At 38.7% G+C, this 27,699-nt stretch overlaps 1 protein-coding gene across 1 annotated transcript; it reads right to left on the reverse strand.

The window, feature by feature from the left end:
* LOC131219564 (zinc finger CCCH domain-containing protein 14-like) lies at positions 1-27,699 on the reverse strand. Its single transcript, XM_058214783.1, has 3 exons — positions 27,430-27,699; positions 25,888-25,948; positions 1-965 (listed from the first exon to the last, which is right to left on the reverse strand). Exons 1-3 carry the CDS (start codon positions 27,512-27,514, stop codon positions 221-223), a joined length of 891 nt encoding a protein of 296 aa, XP_058070766.1. The 5' UTR covers positions 27,515-27,699; the 3' UTR covers positions 1-220.

Below are 27,699 nucleotides of genomic sequence, written 5' to 3' on the forward strand. Positions count from 1 at the left end.
GAGTTTGAAAATTTTCTCCATTAGAAATAGAAGCCCCTGCAGCCCAAACATGCCAGTTGAAACCCAAAATATCCCAAGCTTCTAAAAGGAGTTTTAACATTGTATTGCATCATCAAACAGAGCTCTTACACACTACAATTCCACTTGATTGGCATGCAGTTCCCAAAAACTAAATCAATGGAAGAGGGAAGCAATGGAGAGACAGAGAGAGATAGGGTGCTTACATTCCGGATTTGCGCAAATCGCTGGCACCATGCGCAAAGTGGCACCGTTCCCCAAATGTGCACGAGCCCTTTGCAAAATTTTCACACAGCTTAGTCTTGAAATTGCTCCCTTGGGCCGAAGGCGGTGCACCAGGGGGGTTCTTTGTCGGGGCAATGGCAGCACTAATGTTGACGATCAGCTCTCGGACCATTGCACTAGCCTGCTTGATCTGATCAAAGGTCCCCTCAAGCTCTATGTTCCTAAGGTTGGAATCTGTCTCATGCTCGCGTATGGCAAGTTTGGCACCAGTGACGCGACAGATCTGCTTCGAGTTGACCCCAGCCTTCCCAATGATGGCACCTGCAAGGGAGGCATCGACACTGATCTTGGCGGTGGCGGAGGCACCAAAGCTTGCAGCAGCTGCAAGGCCTGGAAGGGCAGGCTCGACCCGACGGTGGGGTGGCAGATGGCGCTCCTCATGCGATGGAATGATGGGCTTGCCAAGCTCCCTCTCACCATGGGCAAAATGGCATTTGTCACCGAACTTGCAGCCTTCTGCTGTGCTATACTTGTTGCACATGCGGGTTTTCACAGTCGGTGGAGATGAGCCGTCAGGAATGGTCTGGTGGGGGACCATTGGGTTTCTAGAAATTGGAGGGACAGCAGGATTGCCAAGATTGGTCATCTGAGAGACAGCATTGATGCCCCCAGGAACATAGTGCAAGAAGTGGCAGCCCTCACCAAATGGGCATCCAGCAGTACTGCAAAATAATAATAATAATAATAAATAAATAAATAAAAGTCCAAGTAATCAGATTGGCAAAAAAAAAAAAACATTTTTGCCTTGGAAAAAGAAACAGAAAAAAAAAAAAAGCAGCAATTGTGAGGACCTCCACTCAGTACAAACCTTAAAACAATTAAGGTCCATTTGGATACCACCAAATAAGTTACTTTTTCCACTTACAACAGTAGATAACTTATTTGAGATAAGTTTGGTTTATGATCAATTATATTATAAGTAACTTTTTAACTTACTTAATCACTTTAGCTTAACAAGTAGAAACCAAGAAAAGTTACTTGAGGCATAAGTAGCTTGAGTAAATTACGATCCTAATGCCCCCTTAATGACTGACAAACTTCCAGAATGCAAGCAGTCCATGAAAGACGCGTGGTAATATACTAATTGCTACCGACTATGAGCAACTAAAACAAAAAAAGTTAGAAAAATATGGCCTGAAATAATCAGCAACCTCTCATCAGCATCAACCCTCATGCTTCCATGTGGCCAATCATCTTGACTACAGTGTACACCATTTGACTACAGTCTATGCTGTGTCTAATCTGTAACAAATGTTTAGTTTACAACAGCATTTTCTTTTATATAATTACTGGCCTTTTCATAAATGTATGGAAAACTTAAATTTCAGTCGAAACTTCAAACTTGGTCCGATGAATGAACAAAACTTAATAGGATCTTTCATTTAACAGTTGCGTGTCATCAATCCCATACCCAAAAAAATAAGGAAAGAAAAATTCAATAAAGAACTACAGAACTAAAGATAGCAACTACCAATAAAAACCAATACCATACTAAGGTTAAATATGCATGAAACGGATCCTATTTTAGATTTTCTCTTTTTGTCAGCTTTTGATTGATGAGTTCTCGTTCCCCACAGTCAGCATCCACTCATTCAGTAACAAAGAAACCACTAATAGATGGCTCCCTCTCATGCTACTTTACTCCATCCTTTTAGGCTTCAATGACAAGGAATATCAAATAACCATAATTCTAGTTGTTCACTTGTTTGATTCTCATGGGTTTTCTATAACCCTCAAGGGAGCGAATGATGCTGATAGCTTCGATGTCCATTGTTTCTTTAAGTTTTTTTTTTTTTTTTCTTTTATTGGAATGGTTTCTTTTCTTCTTCTTTTTTTCCTTTTTCCTTTTTTTTTTGGAATGGTTTCTGATTATTTGTTTGCTATGTACAGTAGATATTGTGACAAAAGAATAAGTGTGGTGCTTTCATGTCATTTTTCGCTTCCATTTCAGAGGCTCAGACAAACAGAGCAATTCCAAAACAATATAACAAAGAAGAACAAATGCTCTTTTTTGTTTTTGGAAGTAGCAAAATTATGGATCCAAAGGTGCACAAGTGACGTCCTGCATGTCCAGATCTTCAACTGCTCCAAAACTTCTTTTTTTTTTTTTTTTTTTGAATTTTGCATGCCTTTCATGGTTGTATAATCAATCCCCAAATGAAGTAGTGACTAGCAAGTCCATCAATGACAATTGACAACTTGCATTGTTCTCTTCACATCCCACCTATATTTCAGTTTTCAATTAACCTGCTCAGGGCATCCATGTGGTGCTAAATAAGAATATAATTACCATTGCTGTAAGTCCAGCAAAGATGCGCTTAAGATATCTCCTCAAACTCCAGTTTCATAGAATGACTTAGAGCATTATCCATCTAATAACATTTCCAAAAAGTTGCTTACTGGAAAAGCAGTCACAAAATAAAACCAGTGGGCACCTTTACCAGTAAGATAGCATCAACAACTGAAAGAAATCATAACTAAACAATCTTTCCTGTCAAAATTTCTATAGTTCAGGGTGCAAAAGCTGCCTAGCAGTTGTGTTCCTAAAACCCCCAGCATAGGCCGAATTTTGTTTGAGCAGCAAAACATACGTTGCAAATAAAATGCAGATATAGATCATTCTAAAGAAAAAGAATCAGAAGAAATTGACAATAAATCCCCAATCAAGAAAATCAAATTAATTGTGAGGATAAGCTCTAAACATTGAACTATTTCATTTGTTTTTCATCGTTTTCTTCATTGTGAACAATTCACCGAGTTTTGTTGAACCTGCATGTGTTTGCCCTTCCATACAGTATTCCAAGAGCATCTGTTGGGTAGACCATACTAGCTGGAGAAGATGTGAAATTACACATGATATTAAATAAGGCCGTTCAGTAAGGAATAAGGATTCAAATTGATTGCATCAGAATCCTCCTCCCCACGCTAATTCAAGGAACAAGAAACAAGGAACTCAGCTCCTATGAGTTTGCTTCCACACCTTTCCACTCCCAACTGTATCCTCATTCCATCAGAAATCAGACTCTGATCATGCCTTCTGCGTTTGGATTGCACAACTAACACCACCAGTTTCACCAAATCATTGCTAGAGCTGAAAACGTTTGGCCTAGCAACTATAAAAACATTGTTTAAGGCCTTCAATATGTGGTACGCTAGTGGTAGAATAATGTGGGTCCCTCCAATACACACACTATATGCTACACATTTTTATATATGAATGTGGGTCGTTCCAATACATGCACTATATGTAATGTAGTTTTATGAACTTGGCTAAGCCAACAAATGTGTACAAGGCGGCTCATTTACACACCATGCATGTGCCAGTATGGAACATAGGTGGGAGATCCAATCCATTTATCACATGGGTCTGACCTTGAAGATGTTCTTGCTCAAAAGTAAATCTCATCCAATCAGCATGTTCGACCTACCAACAGTAGAAATAGGTAACATACTAGAAAACTTCTGCGAAGTTGTTCACAACTGTACATTCGTGTTGTAAACTCTGGCCCATCTAATCTAACTGGTGCACCAACCTAACTCCTGGGCCTCGGCATCTACATAGTGGTACCTCTTAATAGACAGATTGGATCTCACACGTATCTGACATGTTGGTTGACTTTTACATGCTCGTGGCTTTAGCAAAACTCTAGTTTCATGCAAAAATTTGTATTGGTGATTTTTATATGAAATGGTGAATGCTATTATTATAGATCCAGCATTCATCAAATTATATGGAACATGCAATGCACACAGAGAGTTGCAAGAAGTGGGAGAAAGGAGTGGATAAGCAATTTTATAACACTTTGAAATTGTATACATGGTATACATTACCCAGTTGAACTGTCAAATAGTGGGACATACTTTAGATAGGTCATCATCCAAAATTCAAATTGATTTAACAATCCTAACCTCTGATTAATAACCATTTGTTTTTGAATTTGGACCACTGAAAATTGCACTTAGCTTACCATCCATAAATATGTATGAATCGGACATTAGTAAAACAAACCAATTTAATTCTCAATTTAAGAGCCATATAAATTAGGGCCCATCATTTGTATGATTTAGTTTGAGTTCATTATATGCCACATGAACATTTCATCAACCATCAGTCTACTAGAGTATCAAAGTTTCCAAGTCTTCGAAAATTTTAGCCATTATTCTTTAATAAGACAAAATTTTTGCCATCTTGAAAATTTTGTGGAAAATCCCATCCTCGACTATTCGCATGATATATTGTAGAGATAAGCATACTATTGCAAAAATCAAAGCATAAAACTCTATGCTCTAAATATAAAGTTACATTAAACCTTAATCAACAATATGAGCATATAAATAATCTTAGGACAACAAAAATAGGGATCCGAATTGCAAATGATCGCAATCCAAGTCCTGTTATTCGGAATGGAAAATGTAAGGAACTTGTTGTTTAAGTAAACATTTAATCTGTCTTGTAATGAAAAGGGTTCATTGTTTGAGCAACCATCGGAAAAAATGTTGAATCCCGAGACGCAAAGTTTTGGTCGGTGAAGTGATGGGCTTAAGAATGCCCTCAACCCAATCCACTTACATGTCTTGAGATCACTGTTCATGCACTTGTCTTGAGATGTGGGGTGGCTGCTCTCAAATGTTGGCACATCTTGTTCCAAGGACCCTTTACCAAAGGACCATGTTAGTACTAAGATTGCAATATTTGAAGCTCCTCGGTTTAAGCCAACCATGTCCATCAAAATGATTGGCCTCATGATACTGTCACTCTACAAAATTGACAACTCTCTACTAATGAAGCTTTACTTTTGCCAAACCAACAATCTTCCTCGATGTTGTTCCTCATTGAAGTCTTACGCTTTTTTGGTTATGGCCGGTAGCTTATTGTCCTACAATTGTGCAAGGCAGTCATCAATTTGTCCATGTGAGGTCGGCACACAAATCCAGAGAATAACACATGACACCTTCCAATAGGCTTCTTTTTCCATTAAGGTGTCCCCTCCTACCTCACCACGTGTAGCGATCATTTTGTTAAGGAAATCTCATACTTGATTCAACTAGCTAGCCATAAATATTGTCCTCATTGCCCACAAGGAGGAAGCCCCACCACTAATATTGTACAACTTCCGAATGGCTTTAGTTATACCACCCGGGCGCTGCATGTTCAGCCATGATCGGTACTCATCCAACCAATTTCCTTCAACATCTCTACTATATATAGCAAGAGTTGGCAGGGGCTAAAATTGTCCACACAATTGTCTTCCAGATGCCTAAAACTTTGCATTACAAAAGGATATGGGGCTTTAAAGTAAAAGTAAGGGCATTTAGGTAACTAGGTAAAGCCGCCTGGCCGCTAGACACTCTCCTGATTTTCAAAACCAGGAAACTTTGATACTTTGACAAAGCATGATGGTTTGTACACGTCACTAAGAAATTGGTCATGCGGCAAATAATTAACTCAAAACTAAATTGTAGATATCTTGAGCCATGACTTATATGACTCTTAAACTAAAAGTTACATTGATTTGTTTCACTATCTTATTAATGGACAGTGAAAGGTGCAAATTTAACAAGCAAATGCTTATTAATCAAAAGTCAGGATCCTTGATTTGAATTTTGAATGATGACTTGTCTAAAGTATGTCCCACGACTTGGATGGTGAAATTTTACTAATCTTACGCCTCGTGTACAATGTAAAAGTGCTTAATAATCAACCATCATACTCTACTAAGGTATCAAATAACTCTCCTTTTCAACGGCTTGTCCACAACTTTCTCCCACGTCTTGCAAACAACGTTCTTTCTCCATACGCATTGCACATGCCACATCTATTGTTCTATATAAGGAGGTGTTATTTGCTCAACAAAAAAAGGAGCTCATCTTCGAAGTAAGGGCACCTACATCTAAGAGAGATGAAGCTCTCTTGTCCACAAGCAGTATTTCATCACCCTCAATTGTCTTCTCCTTCCTTCAAGCTTGTTCGACTGGTTTAGATGACAATAAGCTCTTGCCAACCAATCAACGCCCTTTGACTTACATGAGCTTGAGTGCTCCCAAAAACAAGTTTTTGTTTATTTTGTTGTATTTGATCTATGAAGAGTCTCATTTTATGGGACACCTGACCCAACTTATGTCAGTTCGATGAAACAATAATAGACATGTTGTCCATATAAAAACCACTATCAGCCAACGTGTTGGGCAACTTTCCGATGTGTTCTCAACCCCTTGTATTTTGGCGCGTAATTTGAAATGTGTTTGAACCCTCCTATTTTGTCAACACCCTTCCATTCTTCAAGATCTACACTGACCCACCTTGGAGCAAACCAACACAAACAAATATCTTGATTAAAACCTCTTCACCATCGTAATCATCATCATAGCCTTGTCCCAACTAATTGGGATCAGCAACATGAATCATTTTATGCCATTCCTCTCTATCAAGGGCCAAAACTTGAGTTAGACCATAGGTCTTCAAATCTTTTCTTACTACCTCCACCCACATCCTTTTAGGCCTTACCCTTGCCCCTTTGAAGCCTTCAACTTGTACCACTACCTACACCCTCCTAACTGGCGCAATTCTTGGTCTCTGTTGCACAGAACCAAACCAAGTCAACTTTCACTCAACTATGTTTCCTAAGTATGAAAGCTAGTCTAGTTGCCAGACTCATTTGGAGTCAAATCTCAGTGTACATGGACAGAGCCATGTATCTAATACTTTAGTATCTTTTCTTATCAAAATACCTTTTTACTCATTAATTATTTAATTTCTAAATTTCTAACATGGAATACGAAATACCCTTCAAAGAAAACACACAACATGGATCCTAACAAACACCAATGCGTCCATATAAGGCACGGTACCTTATGGATTTGAAGGATCCGATTCAACTCAATGTCTCAATGGGCACTAGGGAATGAAAACAACAGGAAAAGGAAAAAGGAAAAAAGAAGAAGAATATTTCTCACGAATTAAGATTCAATCTGAAGGTCCAAACTGATTTTATCACCCATGAGGTCTTTTTTAATTGATTGATCATTGATTACAATGATATCAGAAAATCCTTGAACTACCGCTAAAATCTAAACAATTCAAGATTAATTCCTTTTTGATTTTTGAAAAATCGCAATTTAATTTTACTAAGCCAACCCAAACTCAATACAATTAAACAAACCACGTAAAAAATTTTGCTAGTAGCGCTAAGAAAGAAAAAGAAAACCCAAGTTAATTTCTTGTGTCTACCACAAATAATGAAAACGGGGCAAGGTTTAAGCCTACGAGGAGTATTGTTGAAATAGTTGAACAAATGACCTCTTATTATTAACTTTTTTAATCTAATTTTGTCATTTGTCTTGGGGACAAGTCGATGTCAGATAAAAGTTAACTATAATGATCCACAAGGTTAAGGATTCTGGCAAACACCACAGCGATTTTTTTTCTCTAAGGAAAAATTATCAAGGGACTAAGTGATGGGGGACAACTAATCACTTGCTCTAAAAGCTTGAACTGATAAAGCATGGCGAATCAACCCCTTTATCTCATAGCTCAAGTCAGGCCCTTCGCCGAACCCCCCTCATGGGCCCCACTCCACATGGGTCCTGCCTCACACGGGTCGCCCACCCCAATGTGCCCCCACTTCACACAAGCCACCCCACTCGAGCCCGGTGTGAAAATGTGGCTGCATTAATCACCCTCGGTGAGGAGTCTTGAACACAAGACCTCCCACTCTAATACCACTCTTGATGCAGGACAACTAAGCACTTGTTCTAAAATCTTGAACTGAAAGAGTGTGGCGAATCAAACCCATTATCTCATAGTCTAGGTCAAGCACTCAGCTGAACCCTCTCGTGGGCCCCACTTGACATGTGTCCCACCTCACACGAGCCGCCCACCCCGAGTGTGCACCCGCTTCACATAAGCCACCCCACTCAAGTCCGGTGTGAAAATGCTCTTGCATTACCAAGTGTAAAACAAGAGTACCAATTCCCTTACAGGTTGCCTTGAGGCTTAATGTCAGACCACAGAAACTTACGGAGTAGCAGCAACAACAACAACAACAACAAGAATGATAACAGTAATCGTTCCTCATCGTCTAAGTCTTTACTTTTCAACTAATAATATCACAAAAACATAGCAATTTAAGGAAAAATAATAGTATAGTGGGAGACCAACTAGTGAATAATAAAAGATCCAACACCAATAGAGACAAAACAGTACATACTAATCAGCTTGTGCTCTCACTCAATAAGCATGTCTTGCCACCTTTATTAGAAATTATTTTAAATAATTCAGTCCTGATACTCATGCATTATCTAAGCAATTTTGAATTGCATAGTTAGTATTACCCACGGAAAAAAAAATCTTTGAAAGTTGATATTTTCATTGACTAGGTGGGGTTAGCCCCGCAAAGAATACGAAAAACCCCTCAAATCCAAGGGAATCCAAAAAATAAAGTAAAGAATACCATTGTTGTCAAATGCGATCGCATATGCGCATAATGTGGATCGAATCGCATATGCCATGGCATATGCGATCCTAGCAAGTATGCCATGGCATACTTTTATATGCGATAAATATGCGATCGCATACTGCATATGCGATCGCATATTTCCTAATAATCAGAGTGGAAGCAATTTTTTATTTTTTCAATTTGGAGAACTTTTGCCTATAAATAGGCACTCATATCCCCTCCATTTTCACTATTCTCTACTCCAAAGCTTTAAATCTATTACTCTCTCTCTTACTCTAATCTCTCTACAATTACTTTAAGTATGTTTATTTTTTGTATTTTATAAGTTGTGCTTACTTTTTTATAAATTAAGTTGTAAGTTATAACTTGTAAGTTGTTTCAAGTTATTCATTTATTAGTAAAATTTCTTTGCTCGAAGTTTATAATAATTAGTTCTCTTTTAATGTAGCTTAATTGTTTTGTTAAAATTTATATAATATAATATAAGTAATTAAATATATAACTTAATGAAACACTCAAACTATAATGAAACAAGTAAAATAACTCAATCCAATCATGTGTACTAATTAGGCAAGTTTTTCCTATTTATAAAATAAAAAAAAAAAAAAATCATTTTTTAAAATTTTTTTTCATTTTAAAATTTTTTATTATTTTATAAAAAATATGCCATGGCATATGCGATTGTGCGATCGCATATGCGAACAGCATATGCTGATCGCATACAATGGCATATGCGATTTGACAACATTGAAGAATACACCAACCTGCTAGTTACACATTGACCCAATACTTTCAATGGACTGCAATCTTTTAGGGAGGATACAATCGAGGCCCATCCTATCACATCTAGTTTATCCCTCCTAAAAACTTCAGCAGGAGGAGCACTTTTGATTGCGGAAATATCGACTGCTCCTCTCTCCCCATAATGCCCACAATTCGACAAGCAAGGATAGCATCCACAACGATCTTCCACTCTTCCCTACTCCACCCTTGTGCCACGAACTAAGGTTGACCAACTCTTGATTCCAAAGGCACGTTAAACAAGCATTAAAAATCATCATTCTCTTTTTTTGAAGGTTGTCCACCGAGGGCCACAAGGGGCCCCATATGACCACAAAAAGGATGCGTGCCCTTTTTCCCTCTTGGTTGAAGCCCAGTAATCATGTTGTAGAAAGAGCAACTGTGAATATCCCATATTTGTCTTTGGGCCAAGACATAGCATCACTAGTTCCCAAGGATGGGGAACTTCGCTTAGTCTCCTAGATCGAGAGAGAAATTCAATCTCTTCCACTTTCCGCACGTTTCTACAACATGGACAGGTCCAAGCCAGCCCTGAGTCCAATAATGTATAACATGAGTCAACCATAACGTCACATCTGTGGCCAATGCTGCCAGTCTTGGAAATGCCACCCTAAGAGGATCTTCCAACCAAGCATCCTCCCAAAACCTAATTCTATTCCCATCCCTTATTCCAAAAAAAAAAAAGTATTTCTTCCAATGAAGGAAGAATTCTGGTATGTAGAGAATTCTTAATAAACTATCCTCATAAAAACAAAGAGAAGTGTGTTAATCTGGTCAATGATCAGTCAACGCCATAGTGACAGGTTAGTTGCTATACAGTCTCATTCCTGATTGAGCATTTGGGGTTCTTTATGTTGGGAGGTCCAGAATTGAAGTGTGGGATTCTGTCACTGGGAGAAGCAGTAGGAAATTCACAAGCTGGAAGGGTAAAATGCTTTCAGTGGGAGGAAGGATTACATGGATCAAATCAGCCATAGCAGACATGTCACCATATCAGTCGTCCCTCTTCCAATGCCTATTCAAAGTAATGGCTAAACTTAAACCCACTCAAAATGAATTTTCTGTGAAAGAATAGAGAGGATGCTCATAAATATCATCTAGTGGCACAGAAGGTGTATGCAAGCACTTTCGGAATGGCAGGCACAGTAATAGGCAAATGTATCAGGTGAATGCAGAGATGCAAGGAAAATGGCGATGAAGAACAGGCACAAAGGAGAACCCCATTCATAGGAATATTCTTATAGTCAAATGGTCGTGGGAAAATGTTTGTTAAATCAATTGCACAAATCAAAGATCATAGGGTCGAGGAACTGGGGACCAATATTACCAGTTTATGGTAAATTTTCAGATTATATTGAAGCCTGGGTAGGAGCTGGGGAAAAAGAGTGATATGACCGTCTTCTGTGTAGTAAATTTGCAAGTGGGGGCAAGCTTGTGGGTGTCCCCTGTTCAGGCACAACCGATGTTTTAAATAGCTTGCACAACGTAGCATGTAGCTTATGCTATGTAGTGTAGCTTACCCTTACACTATGTAACTCATGAAAATAGCTTCAGTTGAATGTAGCCTATGCTACATGCTAATTTACATCCACTACATGCTACATAGCATACACTACAAGTTATTTTTCACTGAAATTTTTTCACTAAAACAAAATCATTTAATGTTTTCAGTGACTTTAGTTAAATAATATAAGTAATAGTATTAAACCAATTATGTTGCACTTTTTGTTTAATCTTTGTAGTTAATCTTTGCCCTATTTTTTCCTATTATTTTTTGTTGTCTTTGGTTGCGCCAGATATCATGAAATTTAACTATTAGTCAGTCTAATTTGGTGCAAATTTTCATGATATTTGGTGCACCCAAGCACAAATTTAATGTCATATCTAGAAGTAGTGTGTAGCGTAAAACGCTACATGGCTTATGCCTCATGCTTCAGAGTGAAAGCTACGCTACACGCTATTCACTATTTAAAACACTTGGCACAACCTAAAAGAAGATAAGGTTCGACAACTGTCGCAAATGTTAGCTTGTTAGGAGAGGTCTATATCCCATATGCTGGTGCAGACAGACATATTCGGGTTCTAAAAGCTAACGGTAGTTTCTCAACGAAGTCCTTTACAAAAAGAACCTTTTACCAAAGCGATTGAAGATTGCAGCCCCAATAAAGGTGAATGCATTCTAATGGATTGCATGCTTAGACAAAAATACTGACCCTCAGATCATATCAAAAGGCATGGTGTTTTCTTTCCTAGCAGATATGTTATGTGTTGTGTTGATGAAAAAGGATTCATCATTTGGAGATACATAGCCCATATACACGGGAAGTTTCGTCTTCAATTTTGTTAGATTCAGCATTGACTAGATGGTCCCTGATTCAATTTTGTTAGAAGGGCGGTGGCCAGCTTCTTTTCGTCCCTGTGATAAAATCTTGAGGAATTTATCAGTACAGGCCACTCTTTGGGCAGGGCTGACCCAAGAACAAATGGAACCCCAAGGAAATACTTCTCCTCTAATTAGGCAGAGATTATTCAATTTGGCCAGAGAAGTTCAACAATTAAAGATAAATGGAAATGTTCCTCGCTGTTAGACAGATCTGCGATGTGGAATACATGTAAGGCGGGTACCGGGGGCATTGATAGAAGCAACCATCATGTTGACTGAATGCTTGCAATCTATTGGGGTAAAGGACTCAAATTTTGTTGAGGCTGCAGCAAATACTTCAAGGAATCAATATAGCGAAAACTTCAATCTTATCCTGATCATACTCAGGGCATCTCTAACAATGCTATAAAATGGGCCGAAATCAGAGAGAGAGAGAGATCAACGAAGGATTGCCCATTTGGTCAAGAAGGCAATAGATTACCGCGGGCATATTGCTGTAACATTTTTGCATGGTCATCCCAACGCAAATTCACAAATCAAACATTATAGGCTCAAGATTTGGAGAGCAATATCATCACTTTATGGTAAACTCGCATATTACATTCAAGCCTAGGTATAAGCCAGGGGATAAAAGAATGATTTTAGGGAGATGTGTGGTATTCTGATAGTCTGCTTTCTAGTAAATTTGCAAGTGGGGGCAAGCTTGTGTGGTGCCCACTGCTCAGGCGTAACCTAAGAGATGACAAGATTCAAAATTATCACAAATGTTAGCTTCGTTAAAAGAGATCTATATCCCACGTGTTGGGGCAGATAGATGTATTCAGAATCCAAAAGCTGACCAGTAGTTTCCCGACAATGTCCTTCACCGACAGAAGCTTTTGTCGAAGCGATGGAAGGTTGCAGCTTGTTAAAGGTGAATGCATTCTGATGGACTGCAATCCCTGGATAAAAAATACTAAGCATTGATAGTATCAAAGGGTGTAGTATTTTCCTTCCTAGTACACGTGTTATGTACTGTGTTGATGAAAAATTAATCACCATTCGCTGATATATAGCCCATATGCACAGGAAGTTTGATCTCCAATTTCATTAAGACTCAGCATTTACTAGATGGTCCTGAATTCAGTCAAAGGCATTGTACACAGGTGGTGGTTAGTTTCTTTGGTCCATGTGACAAAATCTTGTGGAATTTATTATATACACTACTCTGTAGTGCCTACAGTCGGAACATAACAAAAGGATTTTTAAAGGCAAATCATTTGAGGTTAGCTCAATTGTGAGAAGGAATTTCAAGCACCGAAGGGTATCAGGGCTGATCGAAGAATGAATGGAAACCAAGGCAATACTTCTCGTCTACTAGGCAGAGGGATTATTTGATATGGCTGGAGAAATTCAATGATTAAAGATAAATTGAAAAGTTCCCTGCAAGATATTAGCAGTTGAATTTGACAATTGTTCGATGTGGAATCCAACTCGGGTGGGTAGTGACCAAGGTATCATGTTAACTGAATGCTTATAACCTACTAGGGTTAAGAACTTAAATTTTGTTGACAATGCAGTAGTTCCTCAATAAATTAAAATAGAAAAAACTTGATGTAGGACAATTAACCACTTGCTCTAAAAGCTCAAACTTATAGAGTGGCGGATCAATCTCTTTATCTCATAGCCCAGGCCCAACATCGCATGGGTTAGGACCTCGACTGAACCCCCTCGTGGGCCCCACTTCACATGGGTTCCGCTTCACACGGGCCACCCACCACGAGTGTCTCCCCGCATCCTACAGGCTACCCCACTCGAGCCCGGTGTGAAAATGCCCCTGCATTAATCACCCCCAGTGAGGAATCTCGAACACAAGACCTCCTGTTCTGATACCACTTTGATGTAAGACAATTAACCACTTGCTCTAAAAGCTCGAACTTATAAAGAATGGTAAATCAATCCCTTTATCTCATAGCCCAGGCCCCACATCACATGGGTTAGGACCTCGGCTGAACCCCCTCGTGGGCCCCACTTCACATGGGCAACCCATCCCGAGTGTCCCTGCATCCCACGGGCTAGCCCACTCTAACCCTGTGTGAAAATGCCCCTGCTTTAAAACTTCAATCTTATTCAATCAGATTATATTCAAACTTGGGTAGGAGCTGGGGATAAAAAAAAGAGTGATTCTAGGGAGTTAAGTGGCATTCTAACAGTTTGCTTTGTAGTAAATTTGCAAGTGGGGGCAAGCTTGTGTGGTGCACCCTGTTCAGGCATAACCTAAGAGACGATGCGGTTCAACAATTGTCACAAATGTTAGCATTATTAGAAGAGGATTATACACCATGTGCTGGTGCAGACAAACGTATTGGGGATCTAGAAGCTGATGGTATTTTATGGGCAAAGTCCTTTGTCAACAGAAGCTTTTGTTGTAGCCATTGAAGGTGGCAACTACGTTAAAGGTGAATGCATTATGGACTGCATGCATGGATAAAAAATACAGACACTCTAATTGTATTACAAGGCATTGCTGTTTTCCTTCCTAGTAGATCACTGACACATTTGCCCATATGTGCAGGAAAGTTCGATCAATTTTGTAAAATTCAGAATTACTATATGGAACCGGATTTCGTTAAAATTCAGCTTCTTTTAGTCCCTGTGCTAAAATCCATCGGTACAAGCTACTCTTTGGTGCTTATGGTTGGAACATAAGCAGAAGGACTTTTAGAGATAAATCATCTCAGGTTTAGCTCAATCTTGAGACAGAATTTCAAGCTTTCAAGCAAGTGGGACAAGGCTGATCCATGAGTGAATGGAACCCCATGTCAATAATTTGTCTATTTTTTTGAAAGATGATGAAATTTTATCAAAGAAGAGCATAAAAGGCTCAAGAAAACAATACACATCTAACTAGGCAAGATAATTCAATGTGGCCGGAAAGATTCAACAAAAGATGAAAGTAAATGTTCCCTACTCGATATTAGCACTTGAATTTGATAGTTGTTCAACGTAGAATCCAGGTTAAGCAGGTACTGGGGGCATTGTTAAAAGTGACCAAGGTGTCATGTTGACTGAATGCTCACATCCTATAGGGATTAAGGACTAAAATTTTGTTGAGGCTGCAGTACTTTAAGGAGTCAAAATCGCGAAAACTTCAATCTTACCCCCAATCCTTATCGAGGGCAACACTAACAAAGTTATAAAATGGGCTAAAATCAGGGAGATGTCAATCGAGGATTGCCAATCAGGTCAAGGATACTATAGATCACCGGAAGCATATTAGTGTGACATTTTCATATGTTCATCGCAAAGCAAATTCGCAAATTGAATATTATGTGCTCAAGGATTTGGAGAGCAACATTATCAATTTATGGTAAATTCCCAAGTATATTCAAGCCAAGGTAGAAGCTGGGAAAAAGAGTGATTTTGAAGAGAAGCGATCCTGACAATCTGCTTTGTAGTAAATTTGCAAGTAGGGGCAAACTAGTATGGTGCCCCAACCTAAGAGATGACAAGATTCTACAACTGCCACAACTATTAGCTTTGTTAGAAGAGGTCTGCGTCCCACGTGCTAGTACAGATAGACATATTCAGGATCTAGAAGCTGACGGTAGCTTCTTGGTGAAGTCCTTTGCCAACAGAAGCTTTTGGCAAAGTGATGGAAGGTTGGAGCTGCATTAAAGGTGAATGCATTCCGATGGACTGCATGCTTGGATAAAAAATACAAACCCTGGATTGTATCAAAGGGTGTAGTATTTTCCTTTCTAGTAGACATGTTGTGTCGTGCTGATGAAAAAATTAACCATCATTTGCTGATATATCGCCCATATGCACGGGAATTTTGATCTTCAATTTTGTTAGATTCAGCAATGACTAGATGGCCCCGAATTTAATCAAAGGTCTGGTGGAAGGTTGGAGGTCAGCTTCTTTTAGTCCCTGTGATAAAATCCTTGTTATGGTCAATTTGACTGAAAAGGAATAACCGAGTCTTTCAAAACCAGTCGGATAGGGAGTTTCTTCGGGTTGTTTATCTGCTTTCTGAGTGGATTCAGAGAGTGCGTATGAGTTGGGGTTTGGAGCCTTGTCGCTCTGTTGTATGTAGTTTGCTTTTTTCTTCCTCTTTTCTTTTTGTTTTCTGTCTGTTTCCGTTGTTGTTTCAGTTTTTTCTTTTGGCTTTCGCCTTTGTAAAATTTGCATCATCTTTAAAAGGTTTTTTTTTTTTTTTTTTTAAAAAAGGTTAAACCATCTCAAGTTAGCTCAAGTGTGAGAAAGAATTTTAAGCTTTCAAGCAACTGGGGCAGGGCTAATCCAAGAATGAATAGAACCCCAAGGCAATAGTTTTCATCCAATTAGGCAGAAATTATTCAGGGTGGCTAGAGAAATTCAGCGACCATAGATAAATGGAAATATCAACTGTTAGATATTAGCAAGTTATTTTTTTTAAGATAACTGAATAATTCATTGAAAAGGCACTGAGGTAGCACCAAAAAGTGAATCAAGAAGAAGATAAAAACAGAAAACAAAAGGAAAAGCAAAAACAAGCTACTTCAAACGACCCATGGCTGCACCCCACTCCAACACAATATCCCACACATGATTAGCAACCCAATCCACGCAATGACATGAGTAACAGAAACATCTCCCATTCCTTGTGCCAGACAAGAAGGACATCACCAATATCAAGAAGCATAGACTACGCTAGGCTGAATCTAGCAATAAGAGAGGCCCAGACTCAGTTAGCAAAGGAGCAATGAATGAGGAGATGGTTCACTGACTCTGCATTGGACATACCGAAAAGGCAGATATTCTGAATCATCATGGATTGCTTTTGGAGGTTGTAAATGGTGAGGATTCTTTTTCTTCCCGCTAGCCAAACAAAAAGCCACAATTTTAGGAGAGGCTCCATAATGACACACATGAGACATGTTTGTGAGACTCCCCCTTTTTTTCCAAAGCATGTAGTAGAATGATCTAACCAAGAAGCACCCAGACTTATCATTGGACCAAAAGATGCTATCGCTTTCACCAACTGACAGCCTACAAGGATGAAGCCTTTCCAAAAAGCTCAGCATACTACTCAAACTCCTCATCTCTCAAAGAGTGGCAACAAGGCGGAGTCCAAACAATCGTCTCACCGTGAATCTCAAAACATCTATCGATCATGATACTTCAATCCAGAGCAAGACTAGTGATAAGCGAAAAACAAGAGGAAAGAGGCAAATCGGCCCTCCAGAGCAAGACTAGCGATAAGCTAAAAACGGGTGAAAAGAGGCAAATTGGCCCTTCAAACATCATCAAAGAAACAAATCTTCATCCCGTTCCTGAGCAAGAAAGTAACACCACTTTCATGCTAAAAATGCCTTTCCAAACCAAAGGCTTTGTAGAGAGAGGATTCCTTAGTCCACCATCCTCCTCTCGAACAACCATATTTGCTAGTGATAAGCTCTCTCCAAAAGGCACCCTCCTCTGTACCGATGTGCCGCCACCATTTTCCTAAAAGGGCTTCATTCATAACCTCGAACGAACGGATGTTAGCACCACCTTCGACATAAGGTTTGCAGACTTCACCCCAATCCAAAAGGTGAAACTTGTTCTTCTCGGCCGAATCCCCCCAAAGAAAATCTGGCCTAGGCTTATCAATGTGATTAAGAACTATCTTTGGACACTTAAATAGCAACATAAAGTAGATGGGGAGATTGGAGAGAGCCGCTTTAATTAGGGTAATCCACCCGCCAAGAGACATGTACCTACCACTCCAAACCACCAATCTCTTCTCGAATCTCTCCACCACTTTGTCCCAAAGATGTTTATTAGCTGTTAAATTTTACAGTTGTTCTATGTGGAATCTAGGTCAGGCAGGCACTGAGGGCATTGTTAAATATCATGTTGTTAAAATGCTCAGAATATATTAGGGGCTAAGGACTCAATTTTTTGTTGAGGCGGCAACAATACTTCAAGAAATCAAAATACCGAAAACTTCACTTTCAACCTTGATCATTATCGAGGGCAACTCTAGCAACCTTTAAAATGGGCTAAAATTAGGGAGATGTCAATGAAGGATTGCCAATCTATTCAACATTGTTATCAATTACCATGTTCCTCGCAAAACAAATTCGCAAATCAAACATTACAAGATCAACAATTTAGAGAGCAATATTAGGTTATAGAAACGTATACCATAATCTGTAATGGGCACCATCGTTACCTTTACGATGCGGGTCATAACAGTTGTTACAGGCCCCATAACAGCCGTTATAGTCTCTTTTTTATTGGAAAAAAAAAAAATGAAAAACTTGTATTTGGCTCGTAATGTTGAAATAAAAATCTAAAAAACTTGTATTTGCCCCGTAACAAACTATTCCGGGGCAATTATGGCCTTTGCAGGGGGCGTAACAACTATTAACGACAGTTATGAGACATTTTTTCCATAACGGTTGTTACAACTATTACGACTACGTATGTATAACGGGTTGCCACCATTACGGTCATAACGATTGTTACGACCATTACGACCCTGTAACATGTAATGGTTGCCACCATTACCTTTACGTAAAGGCCTTTACGGCCCTATAATAGCCTTTACAGCACACCACGGGTTATAGTAAATTCTTAGATAAGATTCAAGCCGAGGAACAAGCTAGGAAAAAAGAATGACTTTGGAGAGAAAAAAGTGGCGTTCTGACAGTCTACTTTGTAGTAAACTTGCGAGTGGGGGCAAGCTTGTGTAGTGCCTACTGTTGGGGCATAACCTAAGAGATAACAAGGTTCAACAACTCTCACAACTGTTAGCTTTGTTAGAAGAGGTCTATATCCACCACGCGTTGGTGCAAATAGAGGTATACGGTATCTAGAAGCTAACGGTAGTTTCTGGACAAAGTCCTTTGCTAACCGAAGCTTTTGCCAAAGTGATGGAAAGGTGTAGAGCCATTAAAGGTGAATGAATTCTGATGGACAGCATCCTTAGATATAAAAAAATAATAATAATAACCATCGATCTTATCAAAAGGCATGTTGTTTTCCTTCCTCGTAGACGTGTTATGTGTTGCACTCATAAGAAAATCATGCATCATTCACCAAGATATTGCCCATATGCACTGGAAGTTTGATCTTCAATTTTGGTAGATTCAACATTTAACTAAATGGCCCCAAATTCAGTCAAAGGTCCGATAGAAGGGTGGTGATCATATTTTTTTAGTTCATGTGACAAAATCCTGATGGAATTATCAATACAGACTACTCCTCGGCAACCAGTGTTGTCATGTGCAATCGCGTATGCGCATATCCATATGAAGATTGCATATGCGATCACATGTGGCATATGCGAAAATATGTGATTGCTTAGAGCATAGGCGATCGCATATTGGCCATGGCACATTAAATTTTTTATTTTATTTTTTGCCAAAAAAAAAAAAAAACTTTTTTGCCAATTACATTTCTCACCACAAAACTCTCTTACTCTCTTCTTCTCTAAGATTTCTTAATTCCAAGTAGTCTTAATCTCTCTCTTATATTTCCTACTCTCTCTCTCTCTCTCTCTCTCTCTCTCTGAAGTTGGAAGATCAAGATAGCTTGTTGATTTTCTACAATAATAAATAAATAGCTTGTCAATTTTATTGTTACTTCTTACTTATTAACTATATTGTTGAATGCCGATGACTTGATGTTTAATTCATTGTTTAATTAACTTTATTTCTCTTAAACATATTTCAAATATGTAAAATTAGTTATCTATTAACCTAGGAAAGTTCCCCTTAGTTTCTTATATTTTTTTACTTATAAAAATAATAATAATAATAATAAATCCTATTTTTCAATTTTCTTTAATTTTTTGAAATAAAAAACTTAAAAAATGTGCGGTCGCATATGCAATTGTGCACATGATCGCATATGCAATTCGACAACATTGCCGGTAACTATGATCGGCACATAATAGAAGGAATTTTAAGGTAAATCATCTTAGCTTAGCTCAATTGTGAGAAAGGATTTCAAAAGCATTCAAGTGGGGCAAGGCCAATCAAAGAATGGATGGAAGCCAAAGGCAATACTTCTCAACTAATTAGGCAGAGATTATTCAATGTGGTTCAGAAATTTAGTGATTAAAGAAAAATGGAAAATTTCCATGTTGGATATTAGTAGTTGAATTTGACAGATGTCCAATATGGAAAACAGCTCAGCTGGATGCCAAGGGCATTGTTAGAAGTGATCATCATGTTGACTGAATTCTTAGAACCTATTAGGGTCAAGGTCTCAAATTTTGTTGAGGCTACATTAGTACTTGCTTTTTTTAAACTAAGGGCATTGTTAGAAGTGACCAAGGTATCATGTTGACTGAATTCTTAGAACCTATTAGGGTCAAGGACTCAAATTTTGTTGAGGCTACAGTAGTACTTGCTTTTTTTACCAGGGGCATTGTTAGAACTAACCAAGGTATCATGTTGACTGAATTCCTGGAACCTATTAGGGTTAAGGACTCAAATTTTGTTGAGGCTACTGTAGTACTTGCCTTTTTTTTACACTACTACAGTTTACAGCTGTACTTGCAAGGAATCAAAATAGCTACTTCAATTTTATCCCCGATCATTATCGAGTACAACTCTAGCAACGCTATAGAATGGGCTAAAAACAGGGAGAGATATTAATGGAGGATTGCTAATCTGGTCAAGGATGCTACAGATTTCCACGAGCATATTGTTGTAACATATTTGAATGTTCATCACAACGCAAATTTGCAAATCAAAGATTATAGGCTCAAGGATTTAAAGAGAAATATCATCAGTTTATGGTAAATTCTCATATTATATTCAAGCCATGGTAGAAGCTGGAAAAAAAAAAAAAAAAAAAAGCATAATTTTGAGAAAGTGGCATTCTAACAATCTTCTGTGTAGTAAATTCGTGAATCGAGGCAAGCTTGTGTGGTGCCTCCTATTTAGGCACAGCCTAAGAGATGACAAAATTTGGCAAACATCACAGATATTAGCTTGTTAGAGGTCTATATCCCACAAGCTAGTGTAGATGGACATATTCAGGATCAAGAAGCTGACGGTAATTTCTCCATGAAGCCCTATACCAACAGAAGCTTCTGTTAAGAAATGGAAGGATGGAGCTCCAATAACAAACCGAGTGGTGTTTTCCTTCCTAGTAAACATGTTATGAGTTGTGTTGATGAAAAAATGATTCATCATTCGCTGAGCCTAATACATTACCCATATGTGCGGGAAGTTTGATCTCCAATTTTGTTAGATTCAGCATTGATTAGATGGTCCCAGAAACAATCAAAGGTCTGGTAGAAGTGTGGTGGTCTGCTTATTTTAGTCCCTGTGACAAAATCCCATGGAATTTATCAATATCGACCAGTCTTTGTCAAGGTATTCGGTATCGGTAATGGTGGCCATAATGGTCACCACCATTACCGATATGGGTATCGGCCGTAACAGCCGATACAGGAGCGTAACGACCGTAACGGTTGAAAATTTTCTTTTACCTGAAAAATTCTGAAAAAAAAAATATCTAGAAATTCCATAATAATGTAAATATTTCAAATATGTATTCGTTTTTTTGTTTGTTTTGAACATGTTTATGATGGTGTAACGGTCCACTATTTGGTGAGAGTGTTGTATCGGGCTGTCTAGTGAATTTGATAACATCATTAATATGTATCTAATGCTTACACATCACAATCAAGTATTAGAACTAGAAAAAAGGTATAAATACTATTTTTTCAATCTTTTAAAAAGAAAGCCCTCAGAGTTTCTATTCCCTCAAATCACTTCAATCTACGGTTTTAATCTTAAAAATTATAGTAAGAGTGGTCGAAATCTATTGTAAAATGATTTAGAGGAGATTTTGAAATGAGAAAGTGAAAAAAGAGAGAAGAAAAATGGATTTAAATAAGGAAAAAGTTGTCGTTTTTCGATCGTTGCAAGGGTAACGGTTGTGCAACGGTTGTTTTGCCCAGTAACGACCTTTACAGCCACCATAACCGCCGATACGGTCCCAAAAAGCCAACTGCCCCGTTTAACCCCCGTATCACGTAATGGTCATGATCGTTACCTATATGTATCGGCATTTACGGGCGTATCGTAACAGATACGGAACACATTGGTCTTTGTTGCCGATGGTCAGAACATAACAGAAGCATTTTTAAAGGTAAATCATCTCAGGTAAGCTCAATTGTGGGAAAGAGTCTCAAGCCTTCAAGCAAGTGGGCCAGGGCTAATGCTAGAATGAATGGAACCCCAAGGCAACATTTCGCCTAATTAGGCAGAGATCATTCAATGCGGCTAGTGAAATTCAACGATTAAAGATAAACAGAAATGTTCCCTACTGGATATTATTGGTTGAACACAATCGTTCGATGTGGAATCTAGGTCGGGTGGGTAATCAGGGCATTGTTAGGAGCAAGGCATTGTTAGGAGTGACCACGGTATGACTGAGTGCTTCGAACCTATCTAGGTTATGCACTCAAATTTTGTTGAGGTTGAGGCAGTACGTGAAGGAATCAAAATAGCAAAAAAAAAAAAAAAAAAAAAAACTTCACTCTTATCCCCGATTGTTATCAGACTATATTCAAGCTTGGGCAGGGGTTGGGAAAAAAGTGATTTTAGGGAGATAAACGGCATTCTGACAGTCTGCTTTGCAGTAAATTTGCAAGTGGGGCAAGCTTGTGTGGAGCCCCCTATTCAAGCGTAACAAAAGAGATAACGAGATTCAACAACTGTCACAAATGTTAGCATTGTTTGAAGAGATCTATATCCCACGTGCTGGTGCAGTGGACATACTTGGAATCTAGAAGCTGATGGTAGTTTCTCGGCGAAGTCCATTGCCAACTGAAGCTTTTGCTAAAGTGATGGAAGGCTACACTCCGTTAAAGGTGAATGCATTTTGATGGACTGCATGGTTGGATAAAACAATATGATCCCTTGATTGTATCAAAAGGGGTAGGTGTTTTCCTTCCTAGTAGATGTGTTGTGTTGATGAAAAACTGATTCATCATTCGCAGATACATTACCCATTCATCAGTCGCTGATACATTACCCATTCATCATTCGCTGATACATTACCCATATATGTGAGAAGTTTGGTCTTCAATTTTGTTAGATTCAACAATGACTAGATGGTCTTGAGGTCCAGTCAAATGTTTGGTAGAAGGGTGGTTGTCAACTTTGTTTAGTCTCTGTGAAGAAATATTGTGGAATTTATCAGTACAGGCCACTATTTGGTGCCTATGGTCGAAACATAGAGAAGTATTTCAAAAGGTAAATCATCACAGGCTACCTCGATTGTGAGCATGGTATGCCAAAACATTACATGACAGTAAAAATCATAAGAGTTTCACGTTACAGGGTTGAAACGGCCATTACAGAGGAGGAGGGGGGGAGACCCATAACGGTCGTGGAGCTAGGCTGGGCTGATCCACGGTAACAATCATAAGAGTTTCACGTTATGGGGTTGGAACACCTTGATTGTAAGAAGGAATCAAGCTTTCAAGCAAGTGGGGATGGGCTGATCGGATCCACGAATGAATTGAACCCCAAGGCAATACTTTTCATAATTATGCAGAGATTATTCAATATGGCTGGAGAAATTCAACAATTAAAGATAAATGGAAATGTCCACTGCTAGATATTAGCAGTTGAATTTGACAGTTGTTTGATGTGGAATCCAGGTCAGGCGGGTACCGAGGGCATTGTTAGAAGTGAACGAAGTATCATGTTGACTAAATACTCGGAACCTATTCAGGTCAAGGACTCAAATTTTAGTGAGGCTACGGCAGTACTTCAAGGAATCAAAATGGCAAAGTCTTCAGTCTCATCCCTGATTATTATCGAGGGCAACTCTAGCAACGCTATAAAACGGGCTGAATTCAACAAGATGTCAATAGAAGATTGCCTATCTGTTCAAGGATGCTATAGATTACCACAAGCATATTGTTGAAACATTTTTGCACGTTCATCACAACTCAAATTTGCAAATCAAAGATTATAGGATCAAGGTTTTGGAGAGCAAAATCATTAGTTTATAGTAAATTCTAGTATCATATTCAAACCCTGATCAGAGTTCAGAAAAAATAGTGATTTGGGGGAAGTTGTGTTCTAACAGTCTGCTCCGTAGTAAATTTGCAAGTGGGGGCAACCTTGTGTTGTGCTTCCTGTTCAGGCATAACCTAGGAGATGACAAAATTCAACAATGCCACAAATGTCTATATCCCACGTGCTGATGCAAACAGGCGTATTCAGGATATAGAAGTTGACAGTAGTTTCTCTGTTGGATATTAAAGATAAAAGATAATGTTCCCCGTTGGATATTAGTAGTTGAAGTTGACAATTGTTTGATGTGGAATCAAGGTCAGGCAGGTATCGAGGGCATTCTTAGAAGTGACCAAGGTATCATGTAGACTGAATGCTCGCAACCTATTGGGGTTAAGGACTCAAATTTGTTGAGGCTGCAGCAGTAATTCGAGGAATCAAAGTAGTGAAAACTTCAGTTATCATTATCAAGGGCACCTCTAGCAATGCTATAAAATGGGCTAAAATCAAGAACAATCTATTCAAGGATGCTATAGAGCACCATGAGCATATTGTTGTTAACATTTTCGCATTTTCATCACAATGCAAATTCCGAATCAACTCAGCTTGCAAAATATGGGGTATCTACTGACAATCCCCTTATCACTGATAGGAGATAATTGAAGTGGGCGTTTTATTGATGATGCATTCTAAGTGAGCTGTGTTTGTCTTGTTTTCTTTCTTAATTTCTCTTTTAATAACATACAAAGGTACTCATTAAAGAAATAAAATTACATGGGTACTGTTGCTATATAAAAATCTAGTCCATTCTCTAATTAGTAACTCAATAACCCACACCTGAAAATTTTTTAACTTTATGAAAGATATGTGAATCAACACTAGCAACCTTCTAGTTTACAATCCTAATTTTGATTGTTTGAATAGTCAATTAAAATTTCTAGAAAGTCCATCCACAAAATTTAATACATGGATAACATAATTCTCAATTGCATGAAATGTGTATCTATTTGAATTTCTTAAGAGAAACATTAGTGCGACAAAGTTAGTTGGTTCAAGTAGAAGGCTCTAAAAGGGCAAGGGGAAGGCCCAAAAGGACATGGCAGATGTAGTAAGAAAGTATTTGATGGCCTATGGTGAGGATATGAATGCAGGCCCAGGGAAGTATCAGTTTGAAAATGTTAGCAACTATAAACAGGTAAGAACGAGCACAAGTCCTAAAGATGATTCCCTGCCACAGTGGCACTTGTGTAGATCATTAGCACAACTTTTTTTTTTAGATTAATAGTTAGCACAACTAAGATTCATTCACATATAAAACCATCAAACGAGGAAGCAGTGGTCATTTGATGTTCTAAATGGAACATATGAACAATTGTTTTTATCAGCTAGAATATATGAATGAATTAATTGAACTTCATACTACTATATATAACCATTGTCTGCGGGACATCATTCATGTCCCAGTGCGACTATTTTGAATAACCATCAGAAGTGTTTATATCCAAATACAATGTTGTAAATCAATCATTATCCCTGTTTGACTTGTAACTTGATTAGATCAACAAGAGATCTGAACCTGTACACAATTTAGATGCCGAATTCATTAGCCTTGATAATATTATCTTCGCTAGGAAGAAGAGATCAATTAAGAAGGAAAAAGTTGTTATTAGAATTATAAATACTTGCAAGCAAGGAATCTAAGCTCGATTTCAAAGTGCAGCTTGCCCAGAGACAGGAACGGGCACAACTCTCTGACTAGGCAGAATCATTCCAGCTCAATCCCTTAATATGCATCTATTGGTAGGGTAGTCATTTCATCTCCCCCAAAACCAAGCCAACTTGACTCAGAAAAGTCAAAGTCCGTTTCGGGCAATTCTTTAAACCATGCTTACAAGAGGAGTTGCATTGCGAATATTTATCTTAGATAGGTTAAGATTAGAACCTGAAAAACTTTGTGCAAGGCTTCGATTTGCTTCCTATTCCAGTTGTAAAGGACTCCGATTCTGTTGCAGGACATTAATTATGGCTTCTCAGTTAAATTTTCCTTGAATTCTTACTCTGGGTACTTCAAGTAGATCCAAAATTTATACTAGCACCACTTAACATCATTAACCAAAGTGCCACTCGATATGGATTTTCTAAAGATTGGTAGTTGTTTCGAAATAAAAGAGATAATTACCAGATTTGCCACATGAGACAAAAAAAACAGAACTCATATAATCATAACGGTGCTGATTTGACATTGTCACGGTCATATCTACTAATATGTGATAACTCAAAATAATTCCCCAAATAACGCCATCTATCACCCGGACAAACATACAAGGGAGGAAGATCTGGTAGACCAAAATCTTCGTACCAACTTTCATATGCATCACCACTAAGACTTGAAATTTGTGCCAGAATAACATTCAACAAAGCCAGTTCATGTGTCCACGAGGTTCCGGGATTAAGATAGCCGTTCATGCTCAGACACAGTGCTCAGCATTAAGAGACGATTTATTTGAGAAAAGCTACCGCACAGCTCACCCCATAGAAGCAATGAGGCAAACATGTGCAGTGAATGTCGCCATTGATCGGGACTGCTGATCCATGGGACCACCATGGGACCATGTGGATGGGTTACAGGTTTTTGTAACTCTGGTTAAATCCGAATAGCGGCTCTGTTTTTAGCAAGTTTTAAAGTATCGTTGTCCAAAACCGGTACGTGCCGCCCGATATGAACCAATATCACTCAAGAACAATACAGCTGTATCAGCCCAATTGGTTTGATGCATGAGCAATAAACAGTGATACAGGAACGTTTTGGTGGGGAAACATTCGATGCCCAATACACCGATTTTGAACCTTGGTTTTTAACCAACAGCTCCATTCATGGGACACTGACCGGATAGCTAGACCAGTCCAATCTTCTTGCTCTCGGGGTGGCCAATATCCGCATGGCAGGTCACCCAATGAACAATCCCGATCGCCGCACAGGTTTTCCATGCATACCATGAGGATGGAGCTGCATGATAGCACGTCCTTTTTTTCGAGAATTTTTAGCACATCCATTATGTTACACATCCGACTAATCCTTTCTGGATATTATTAAATCAGCACAGAAAAATGGCCTCCTGCACAATGTGGTTACCATTTTACATACAGTACGAACCAACAATAATAGAGATAGTAACATCCATTCCGTTCGCAATTAGCAGTACATCCAAACGAACCAAAATCCACAAAAATCAGAGGAACTACATTAAATGCTCGTAGAAGACTTAAAAATCAACGGCGAACTACCAAAACCCGAAATAACCCCAGCACAGCTACTAAACCCTAAAGAAACCCTAACATAGTCAGTAAAACCCTGAGAGAAAAAAAAAAAAACCTAACTCTTCCAAGATACAAACCCTACAATATAGTCACAGTCGAATGCAAAAGCCAAAAGAAGAGAGAGAGAGAGAGAGAGAGAGAGAGAGAGAGAGAGAGAGAGAGAGACCTTGCTTGGGCCGCCTCGATCCGGCATTTCCATTCAATGCACCGTCGGACCGTATCCTCTTCCGCGCGGAACCAAAAGAATCCATAGCGACGAACGGATCGAGATCGAAACGAAGAGATGAAAGGAAGGGGGAAAAAACAGAAAACCTAAAAACTGAAAATTGAGAAATTTAAAAAAAATATAACGAAACCCTAAAAAGGTCGAGGAAAGAGGGAGAACCCTTGCGGCGTAAGGAATAAAAAGGCGGGATTTCAAACGTCGGTTTAAATT

The sequence above is a fragment of the Magnolia sinica genome, chromosome 1 (assembly GCF_029962835.1).
Source record: "Magnolia sinica isolate HGM2019 chromosome 1, MsV1, whole genome shotgun sequence".
Lineage (NCBI taxonomy): Eukaryota > Viridiplantae > Streptophyta > Magnoliopsida > Magnoliales > Magnoliaceae > Magnolia > Magnolia sinica.